At 56.2% G+C, this 11,153-nt stretch overlaps 1 protein-coding gene across 1 annotated transcript in view; it reads right to left on the bottom strand.

The window, feature by feature from the left end:
- Window positions 1-1,270: 1,270 nt before the first annotated feature.
- The window catches only part of SHB (SH2 domain containing adaptor protein B), a 124,512-nt gene continuing 114,629 nt past the window's right edge, over window positions 1,271-11,153 (bottom strand). Inside the window, exon 6 of the mRNA XM_053922505.2 lies at window positions 1,271-2,232. Within this exon, the coding sequence (XP_053778480.1) occupies window positions 2,049-2,232 (184 nt within the window). The 3' untranslated portion in view covers window positions 1,271-2,048. The remainder of the gene's footprint in view (window positions 2,233-11,153) is intronic.

The raw sequence follows: 11,153 nt of genomic DNA, 5'->3' as shown, positions 1-11,153 counted from the left end.
ATAAAGGAGGAGGGGGAGGAAGAAGTGATGAATCACTCAGGTACTTTCTTGCTTCAAAGGATGTTTCAGAAAATGCAAAACAGGCGGAAGGTCAAGGTCGAGTCTTTGGAGACTGGACTCAGGCCACAGTCAATGTGGCACTCAAGAGGTAGATGGGTCTGTGGGATCCCCAGCTGAGGGGCTGGCGGCCACCTAGACTGATGGACAAGGCCCTCCCTGGGAGGATGGCCCAAGAGGCTGATGGGGCAGAAAGACTGGTCGCTAAGAGACAGCGTCGGCCACAGATCACAGAGATCCACGGCAGCCACCTAAAGGATCATGGCTTTTAGTTCTGCTCTGTCCCAGCTTGTCCCTAGCTGGCCTGTCTCCTCATCTGAGCAGGGAGCCTACAGCATCTCCGAAGCCCTGGCAGTGCCGAATGTCTAGACCTGCTGGCCATGTTCAAACTCGGCCCCTCATGCTGGGGACAAGTTACCAAACTTCCATTCCCTGCGGACCAGCAGGGCAGGCAGGATGACGTGCTTGGCGAAGGTGCTGAAACTGGAAACTCGTGTGGTAGCTGGTCCCTCGTACCTTCTTCAGTGATGGAAGCCACACCTCTCAGGCCGCTGGGTGGGGTTCTTCTGTTTCTGTCATTCACAGTCAACTCTAGTGTGTTGGTGGGTAGGTAGGAAAGGAAGGGGAGTGGAATAACCACCACCTCACAGCCTTGTAAGGGTCCGCCCTGTGTGTGTGGCAAGAATCCCTGCTCCAGTCAAGGCCAGCGACAAGACAGAAGTGAACCTGCGTGAGGTTGTTTCATCTGTGTGGACAACCAGTGGGGCTCCGTGTCCCATGAGAGGTTAGGATGTGCCTTTCCCCAGGAGCAGGGTGACAGCAAGGTCATGTAGGGCCAAAGTGCTGGCCAAGGAGTCTGCCAGTCTGGGCTCAAGAGCATCCCCTGCTAATGAGCTGGGTGACCTTGGGCAAGTAAGTTACTACCCCTCCCTCTCTGAGCCCCGCTTTACCCACATGTTCAATGCCTCACAGGGTGGCTGGGACCAAATAATGGGGAAGAGTCCTTTGTAAGCTGCTGGGTGCTGTGCACCTAAGGGTTTAACACAGACTTGCCACCACTAGGCTGCTGTAGGCAGAAGGGAGGGCCCAGCTGTTGGCTGACATTTGAGGCTACTGTTGCCTCTCCTGCAGGCTGACTCTTGGGGGACAAAGAACCCCTGCTCCAACTATTGCCTCCGCTGAGCTGGGGTTCCGCCTCCCTCCCTCCCTCCCTCCCTCCCTCCCTCCCTCCACACAGGTCCAGGAGACACACCCGCAGGTAAGCACAGCCCCCTCAGAGACCCTCTCTGGTGTATAGATGTTAAAAAAAAAGGGCTAGGAATATATATTAAATGACTATTTTATTTACACACCCTATTCATAAATAATTCAATCCTCTTTTTGACCGCACAATGATTCCTTGAAGATCTAATGATTACAATGAGTGACTAAGTGTGGATTAGTGGGCTTACTCACATCTGTGTGTGACAATGTTCTCTCACGTATGTGCTCACACTCACACACAAACACACACACACCAGAGGGGAAGCAGGCCACCGGGGGCCTTCTGGGCTCTCCCAGCACCAGCATTTGGTTCCCAGCACCAGCGGGGCCCCGGTGGGAAAACTGCGCCCCACACACAGGTGTGAATTCTCGATGGCTGGAGAACAAAGAGCTGCAACCCAGGGAGTTCCCGCCCCGCCCCTCGGAGCTGCTCTCCTTTGTTCATCCTGGAAGGCATCTCTTTGGATTTGCAAATATTTTAATTCACAGAAACTCAAGGAGGGGGTGGGGGTGGGGGCTGGGGCAGCTTGAGGGCCGTCCCTCTGTCTTTATCCAGGCCGTCTCCAGCCCCCTGCAGTGGCAACAGCATTCTAGAGACATGCAGTGGTGTGCTGGTACCATACACAGGACACGAACTGGACATGGCTGGCAACCGCGGCCGGGCAGGTCGGTGGGGCTCCGGCTCCTCCAACTCGGCCCAGTCGCAGAGCAGGGCGAGGCTGGTCCACTCACAGGGTCCGCACAGCCACAGGGTAGAGGAGGGACAGGTGCTCAGCCCCTTTGATAGGCAGCTTCCTGGTGGTGTAGTAGTGGATGACTTCCGGGACACTGTCGAACGGGGGGCTGTTCTGACCCAGAATGTACTTCTCTTTGGTTTTGGCCAGTTTCATGTGCATAAAGCCCTGGTTGCTCCTGGGAATAAAACACAGAGGTTATTAGGATCTGCAGAATGGCAAAGGCCAAGGCAACCACACGGTCAGGAGGAGGGGGCAGGTGCGGGAGGGCTGAGGAGCAGGAGAGCCGTTTCTCAGCCCCTCAGATTAGCTCTGAACACGGACACATCATGCATTCATACCCATTACCGTGGAGAACTATCCCTCGGCCAAATTCCCACTAAGGTGCAAGGAGTCCTCCTGCCTGGGACAGAATGGCTGAGAGTCGCACCTCTCCAAGCTGGGACCAAAGCCCAGGCCTGGCCAAAATGCAGCTGCACCAGGAGCTCCCCCAGTGCCAGCGTTGGACCCGGAACCAACAGCAAGCGCTGCTGCAAGGGAGTCTGCTGACCCCAAGACCATGGCCCCTCTTCCTGCTCCTCATGCAGTCAAGTATTTAAGCCTTGCCTGTGTGGATGAAAAGGGGGCCACACACGAAACCTGACAAGTTCAGGGGAGGCCGGTGTGGCGGCCTTACAAACTCAGAGACCAAAGTCCTAACCACCTAGGATGGTCTGAAATCAAAACTGTCCAACTAGAAGCAGTTCATGGCAGGCAGTCATGTCCTGGGGTGGGAGCCTGTCATTGGTCTTTTTGCATGGAAGATAGCACACCTTTGGAATATCAAAGTCATTTCCCTTTCCCGGGCCATGCAAGGTGCAGCCCTGGCACCAGAGCAGAGACCACAAATTCCCTCATCGTTATTGTGTTAATTGTTGACTGTTAACTCTCCTACACCTACAAATGTAAAAGAAGAACGTGTCTACCCACTCTATTTCTCATCCAGTCCCAGAGATTTCCCGGCTTTGCTTTCTTCCGCCTCCCTAATCTATCACCACTGGGTTTCATGTAACCCCTTTATGCTTCCTCCTCTGGCTGTAATGTATAAAATAAGGCACATAACTGCCATTCTCTCGATCTGTTGAGACTTTGCTTCCTGGCATTTGTCATCAGTTTGGCTCAAATAAACTCATAAAAATTCTCACAGGCTTGGATGTTTCTTATGTTGACACCTGGAAGGTGCGAGGTGTGAGTCCCGATGCCCTGACAGGTGGGCAGGGCAGGGGTCATTGCCCCCAGTTTACAGATGGGGACACAGAGTGTGGCAGGGATGGCAGGTGAGCCATTTTCCAAAAACTGATGCTTACCCTTCAGTGTAGCACGGAACTGTAACTGGGAAGGGGCTGTCCAGCTGGAACTACATTTCCCAGCCTCCCTTGGAGTCACTGTACCCATGTGGTTAGTTTTAGCCCATGGCATATGGGGAGGATGTGTGCCCAGTATACATCTTCCCAATTCCCAAGAGCTCCACAGAGCGGGGTCTGTGTCCACCATGCCCGGAGTCTGCTGAAAAGGAGATGAGAGCACGGCTCTGTGCCCTGTGACCCTGGCAGCCGCCTGCCCCTAGGGGACCTCTCACACGCCCCACCCAGGGCCCTGGCTGCATCAGATCACTCAGCCCTCCATCAACCTGCCTTTGCCCAGGTTGCTCTTTTCCTGCCTGCACAGTTCCGAGCCTGGCCCTTATGATTTCACCGCCTCCCCTGTGAATGGTGTGGTCTCCAAAGCACAGTCCAATATACTGAGAGTCTAACTTAGTGAGCAAAGCTGGAGCTCTGACTCCGGCCCTTCTCCAAGTTATCTTCCCCGGACACCGGTCACTTGTGGCCAGGCCCCTCCCCAGGTGAGGCGGAGGGCTCCGCGTGGACACAGGTTCCTTTCTAAGCTCCGGCTCTCATGGGGGCCTACACACACCTGTCCCAGTCAGGCCTGAGCTCTCCTCGCCTACCAGCACCCCTTCTATGAACACATCAGTTTGGACTCTGGGACCATTTTCAAATGGGCAGAGCAAACGCGTAATGAAGTGCAGGCACCGAGTAATCCATCGGCTCATAACAACGTACTTAGAGATGTCACCCTCGGCTTAAAGGAAATCGTTTGGAGAGCAATTATGTTTCAAGAGAGAATAATTCCTATAAAGAACTGAAATTTAAATCAAGATTTTTTAAGGCTGACAATGTTCTAATTACAGAGCCTATGGCAAGTTCTGCTCCTCAGTGAAGGGTCATTTCATTCGAGAATTGCCTCGATGCGTCTGAGGAGAGGAGGTGCACTTGCTCAAGCTGCTAGAAGGGAAATGGTGTGTGCAAGAAGTGAAAACCACAGAGCCATCTGAGCGAAGGCTCGGCTGCCCGCCACACCGGAGAGGCCGCTGCTCTCTGCTGGCCCGGAAGGACTGTCCTCGCTTGAACGAAGCTAAGAAAACGGGCGAGAGTTAAAAGAAACTTGGCGTTCTCGGAGGCCACTCGGGGCTGGAGCTGCAGATGAGTGCTGGCTGAGGCAGGGCGGGGTGGGGCCTTGGGCACATCAATCCCCTTTGTGAGTTGAGTGGAGTCCTGTTAAGGGGTGCCAGACCACATGCTCACAGAGCTACAACTGGGGGTGCAAAGTGTAGGGTGTGTAAGACAGGATCACAGCGGCTGACCGTGAGCAGAGTCTGAATGCCCAGGCTCTGCGCGCACCCCAGGTGTGTGAAGTTGCAGGAAGCACTGATTTAATTTTTAAGGACATTAAGGAAAGTAACTCCTGTGGGTTAACAGGACATTTTCACCCAGGTGGTTATTAAAAGGGCCAGCAAGGGTAGTGAGCTGGGAGCGTGGCAACAGCCGACAGAGCCAGAGGTAGAAGCAGAAGCTCCTGTCCCCCCGGGGCCAGAGGCTCCAAACGGCCACCAGGAATCAGAGATGCCATGGCGACGGCCCCACCTCAACAGATGGGCTTGTGAGGCGGCACAGCTGTGAGCACCTCCCGACGTCCCTCCTGACTCCTCTGGCCTGCTGTTTGCTCTCTGACACTTGTAAGCTGGTTTATAACAGCGCCGGTGGTACCAAGGTGGCAGGCTAGTCATGATGTTCAGAGACCCAGGGAGAGAACTGAGGCCCTGGGAGCCCCAGTCTAGCCCCATGGCCTGACCATTGCCCAGCAGAGGTAGAAAGGCCAAAGGGCTGGACCTCACAATGGAACACCCCCCGCCAACCCCCCGCAAGAATGGTCCTTCCCCTGGGCTCGAGCACTGCTGTGAGCCAGGCCTTGTGCGCAGAGTAGGAGGCTTGGGGGGGTGGGGGTGGCTGACCCAAGGCCACACAGCGATCAGCAGCAGTGGGGTCGCTGTTTCCCTCCCTGGCAGGGCTTCCGCAGAGCCCACGCTCCGGACCTCAGCACCACCTTGCTGCAGGAGAGGGCCCTACTTAGCCCCCAGTGCTCCACACGGCGCCAGGCAGGGTGGTGAGCCAGAGGCATTAGATCTGGACCAAGGGACCACTCGGCCGCGAGCCTGCCGGGCTGACGGCGGGTCAGAGGCAGCACAGGCTGGCAGTGCGAGGCCACCCCAGGGACTGGGGATGGTGTGTCCTGACCAGCGGAGCCCCAGCCACGGAGGCAGGGTGGTGACCCCTCCCATGGGGCCGGTGGGCTCTGGGAGGTGAGCAGGCTTTCTGTGGGAGACAATCTGTCAAACCCCGACTCAGGCAAAGGTCAGGGGAAGCCTCGTCAAAACACACCCAAGAGACGTGCTGTAATAACACATCCTGAGCAGTCACAAGGTCGCCACGAGATGCCACCTAGCAGCAGTTGAATACTTAAAAACAGCTGCCAAGGACGGCTTTAATGACTCCCAATTCTACACAGTAGACACCAAGCATAAAAAGAGGGGACAAAAAATCTCTAGGAAGGACAGAGGGCGCACCAGGGAACCAGCATGCATAGGGTGCTCCGGCTGCTGAGTGCCTCTGGGGCTAGAGAGCCTGGGGGCCATCTGTTCTTGCCGCCTTGGGGTGCTTTGGTGGAAACTGAGTTCAGAGACAGCAACACTCTGACCCAACACACACAGCAAGGTGGGCTTGGGCCCCAGTCAGCACCCAGGGGCCCCGAGTCCCAGGCCCCCCCCACCTCCCCACGAGTCAGATGGGCTGCCGCCACCTGCCAACCTCCCGAGACAGTCCTGTCTCCTTTGATAGGACATCTTTCAAGAGCAAAGTCACAATTAGGGATGTCTCTGGTGGGTGACCTGTCTAATGAGTCTTGCAAGGCTTACAGAGGCTGGGGGCGCGGGGGCTGTCGTGGCGTTCGGGTAGCTCATCACCAGCACAAGAAGCACCTCCTCATCACCAGGACTATCAAACGTGCGGGCGCGCAGGGCCTAATAGCAGGCCCCGCCTCGCCTCATAATCACGGGCTTTAATAAAACATCACTCAGCCCGCAGCTGCCGGCCGAGCAGGGTGCGAGGCCTCACCTCTCGCTTTTAGACCTAATTGCTTGATGCATATTTCATGAAGAATCCTGGGTAATAGTTATGTTAAATCGCTTCTTTTCATGATGAAATGACTTAAACATACTTGCATATAATATTTATGTGCCCTCTGGGACTAGCGCATAGGACCCTGTCATAGGGTCCACACAGAGGTGATCTCCCCGGCTCACCTCTGCTGAAAGGTGGGAGGGGTGCTGCTCTCCTGATGGAGACACTCTCTTGACCGAGATGCCCCCGAACACTGTCCCTCGGCTCCCCACGGTCCCTGCAGGAAGAACAACACCTGCACTGCTTGAGTCCCCGCTGTGTGCCAGGCGCCACGCGGAGCTGTCGCCACTTGTCACCTCACTGAAGTCCACAGCTACATCGCTGAGTTGGTTAACTATCACTGTTCACAGATGGGGAAACTGAGGCTTGGGGAGGTTGTGTGCCCTCCAGGGGACACGGAGGGGCCAGGATTTCACTGTGCCTGCCCGACCCTCAAGCCTGTGCGCTCTCCTTAGCTCATGGTAAGCACTCAGGGCCCTGAGCGCCACTGCAGCCTCATCTCCCTTGCTCAGCCACCCACCTAGGTGGCTCCAGGTGCCCAGGTGGCCCTTTGGATTCTTTCTGCCTTGAGACTTGGCTTCCCTGGGGCTCTGTGAGCTCCTGAGGTCAAGAACCCCGTCTGTTCATTGTGATGTTTCTTCAGCAGGCCAAATCCAACCCCTCTCTGGGCCCGCAGCACCTGCCCGGCACTCTGTCCGTCCGTCCATGCATCCACCCAGAAGCTATCTAGGGAGGGTCTACCCTGAGCCAGGGAAACGAGTCCCCATGCATCCTCCCGTCTGGACTGTGAGCTCCCAAGGGCAGGCGGGTGGCTGCTCCAGCTTGTCCCCTAGTGCAGCCCAGCCAGGGTAGAAGCTGCGTCCTCCAAGGCCAGGCACAGAGGCTGCTTGGTCTGGTAGCACTGGTCCCAGGACGAACCAGCAAGGTTCTGAAGAGCAAGCCTGGTGAGGGACGGGGCCATGGGCGTGCCCAGAGGGTCTCACCTGCAGGGGGCACAAAGGCAGGTGACTCTGAAACCAGAGAGGACTTGCCTGAAGGAGGTCACAGGGGAGAAGGGGTCAAACCCGTCTCTTTCCTCGGGATCCTAAGAGAAATTTCTGGGACCACTGCCCAGGCCTAAGTAAACAAAACACAAATGTGAGACCAGTTCCTTCCAAAAGCTACGGTTTTCCTGTGGGCCCTGGTCCAGGCCCCGCCCACTCTGAGGCCCGGCGGACCTCTAAATGGATGCATTTTTTGGAGTCTAAATGGACCTTCTCTTGTGCAGTCATTTTAACTAAACTGGTCTCACATATGAATCTTACATTGTTCAGATTCCTGGGGTTAGATCCATGACAGCAGAGACTGTACATTTGTTTCTTTTAGGGATAGAAGGGAAAAGGGAGGGAAACATTGATCAGTTGCTGCTTGCGCACCCCCTACTGGGAACCTGGCCCACAACCCAGGCAGGTGCTCTGACTGGGAATCGAATCGGAGACCAGCCAGGGCCAGGCTGTACGTTTGAAATTCGCTCAACAATTGGCTGCAGGATGACTCTCAGGGGAGAGAGCTGTCCCAGGTCTCCCACCTTCCACAAACAACAACAGCAACTAGTGCTTGCTCTCAGAGCTCTGGGAACAACCCCCCCCCGCCCCACCATGCTCAGCACGGAGAGGACATGAGGCCAGCCCAGTGGGCCGTGCTGGCCCCACAGGTGTGCACTCTAGCTGTGGCAGATATGGAAGCAAACTGAATCAGTGGGGAGAGGGGTATGTTCTAGGCCTGGCTCTAACACTGATCTGCTGTGACCACAGGCAAGGGAGCTTCTGAGGGGGGAGACGGTCTGGAGGGCGACCATGGCCAGGCACCTGTTACCTCTGTGGCTACATAGGAGCCCGCAAAACAAGGAGTTCCTGCCATAGCCCCACCCCACAGTTGGCAATGCTGCTCCCGCAAGCAGACAGCTCTGGGATTCAGACAGTCTACTGCCCACCCACCTTCTCTTTGACCTGCAGGGAGATGGGATGTTTTGCTGGGTCTATAGAGACACTCACCTTGCCACACCTGAAAGCAAGGTGCAGCCACACCAGAAACTCCTGCCTGCCAAGAAGATCCCTGGTCCTGCCACGGGAGAGAAATACCCAGATCTCAAGTGACAGGGGCCTTCAGGGGACTGACACCCAGTTGCTATCTCCTGAGGCCCTACTGTGTGCTGGCTAGCATGTGCACATGCTGTGAGGTTGCAGCACAGGCCTGGCGGCCTGAAACAGAAAGGTGTACAATGATAGCCAACGCCCCCTTGGTCCACACTGGGCCAGCCTGTGGCTTCAGAGAGAAGCAGGCAGGGCTGGCATCACCTGGCAAGATGCCCACTGCACAGATGCGAAGATCGAGGGCCACAGGGAGAAGCCACTTGCCCAGGTCACAGTGAGAGGACCAGTACGGGAGGAGTTCCGGCTGTGCGAGGACTTCTCCCCAACTGTGCACTGTATGGAGTGGGGGCATGGAGGCGCCTTCCAGCCGAGAGGTTCCAGGAGTCAGGGGAGCTGGGGGAAGGGGCTTCCGAGGTCACACGGCGAATACCTGCACACTGCCCCCTGCCTCTGAAACAGCCTTGTCACAGCAACAAGCCAAAGACACAAAAGCTGCAAACAAAAGTCTCAATGTTAATGCTGCTGAGACAAACCACTTGATTTACAACCAAATAATTATACTTTCAATAAATGCATCAGCAGTAATTAGTCTTCCTGAGACACCCGGGCATTTCTCAAGTTCCAAGTTGGCGGCTCAGGGTGAGGGCCTTCAGTAAATCACGACAGAAGCTGTCTCCGGCAGGAGGAGAGCTAGCAGATGCCTCTCCGCCAAACAAGAGGAGGCATAAGGCTCGCTTTGTGCCACACAAAGCAGCAGGCAGGTCAAAATAAACCATTTAAGGCAATTTTCTCAGGAGAAGACTAACAAAGTGTCAGGCAGGAGGATTTTAATGATCAAGGCTGACAGTGCAGGGAGTGAGCCTCCCATTACTGGAGGTATGTAAGCAGAAGGGTGATGATGCTTGGATGTTATCCAACTGCACAAGGGGAGGGGTGAGGCTGGGGTGGGGGGGGAGGTGTGAAATGTTATCAGAGCTTTAGGAAGGGGGAAGAGGCTCTGGAGTGGTCCCCCCCCCACCCCTTTTACCTCTGAGGACTTTTCTAGGAACACAAAGGCCCTTTTGTGTTAGGAACAGGTGGGGTTGGTGGTGGTGGCTGGACTGGTCCCCTTCTGGGAAAGGTGAAGGGGGTCCCGTCGAGCGTTGAAGGTCTCAAGCCAATGAGAGAGATCCCAAGAGGGTGGGGGCCGCCCACGCACCAGCCAGGAAGCCCAAGGAGGGTAGGGTGGCCAACTCTCACACAGGGAGGTGGTGGGACAGAACTGGGCCCAGTGGGTCCCAGGTTCGGGGATGGCACAATGACAACAGCAGACTTCCTAAGGCCTGTGTCAAATGGGAGGGACAGAATGCATTTCCTCCCGGCCCCTACTCTCCTGGGAACAGTGGTTCCTGACCAGGGCAAGTTTACCCTCTCCTTGGGATACTGGGCAATGTCTGGAAACATGGGTGCTGCTGGCATTTAGGTGGAAGGCAGGGATGCTGCTGAACACCCTACTATGAATAGGACAGCCCCCAGAGCAACAAAGAAAAGCCCAGCCCCAACTTCAGTAGTGCCGAGATTAAAGCTACACCCCTCACTAGTTGCCAGGGCCTCACTTCATCGGTGAAACGGGGATGACTAGAGCCCACAAGTTAACACCTGATAAAGGCTTGGTCATCCAGCTACTGATTTAAGGGCTTACTACACAACACAGAATGTACCCAATAGCTTGGATGCAAAGCGCTCTAGGCTGTTCCCACGGACCAGCCCCATCCCCCCACCCATTAGAAGGGGGGACCATGCCACACCTGTTGGGCAAAGGCATCTGTGGAGGTGAGTACCAGCTGCCAAGGAGAGGGCTTTGAGGGCCACGGTGGCTTTTTTAGGCAAAGGGGCACTGGAAACCTGGGGCCAACCCCAGCAAGCCTGGTAGTGAGACAAGGGGAGCACTCCTGGCTGAGGAAGGCAGAGAGCTCCAAAAGTCACCAGGGCAAGAGCCACCACCCGTGGACCTGGGCTGACCCAGGTCTGGGTCTGAATCTCTACCTTGTCACTGTAAACTGTGCCTCGGTTTCCTTATCTGTGCCATGGAGCTTCACCACCTGCCCATAAGAGCGGTCCTGAGGTCTGGGGTGGACAGTGCTGAGGCTTGTGGTTCTGACTGCCCCCCTGCCGCCCCGTCTCCATGGCTCTGCGGAGCCTTCATACAAGTAGCTGCCCATCTGGTCTGTCCTGATGGCTTGGCTGCCCAGGCTGAGCACCGAGTATATCTCCCCGTCTGTCTGTCTGGTCTGTCACAGCCACGGTGGCCTCCTGGCTGCAGGACTGCCTCCCCAGCTGGGTGGCCTGCCTGGCTGGAGCAGGGGCCTTGGGGCCTGGCCCCAGCTCTGTCTCCGGGCGACAGCGGGCAGTGTGCTGGCCCCACCGTGGTC

This window comes from Desmodus rotundus, chromosome 1, assembly GCF_022682495.2.
Source record: "Desmodus rotundus isolate HL8 chromosome 1, HLdesRot8A.1, whole genome shotgun sequence".
NCBI lineage: Eukaryota > Metazoa > Chordata > Mammalia > Chiroptera > Phyllostomidae > Desmodus > Desmodus rotundus.
This window is presented reverse-complemented; position numbering and strand designations above follow the sequence as displayed.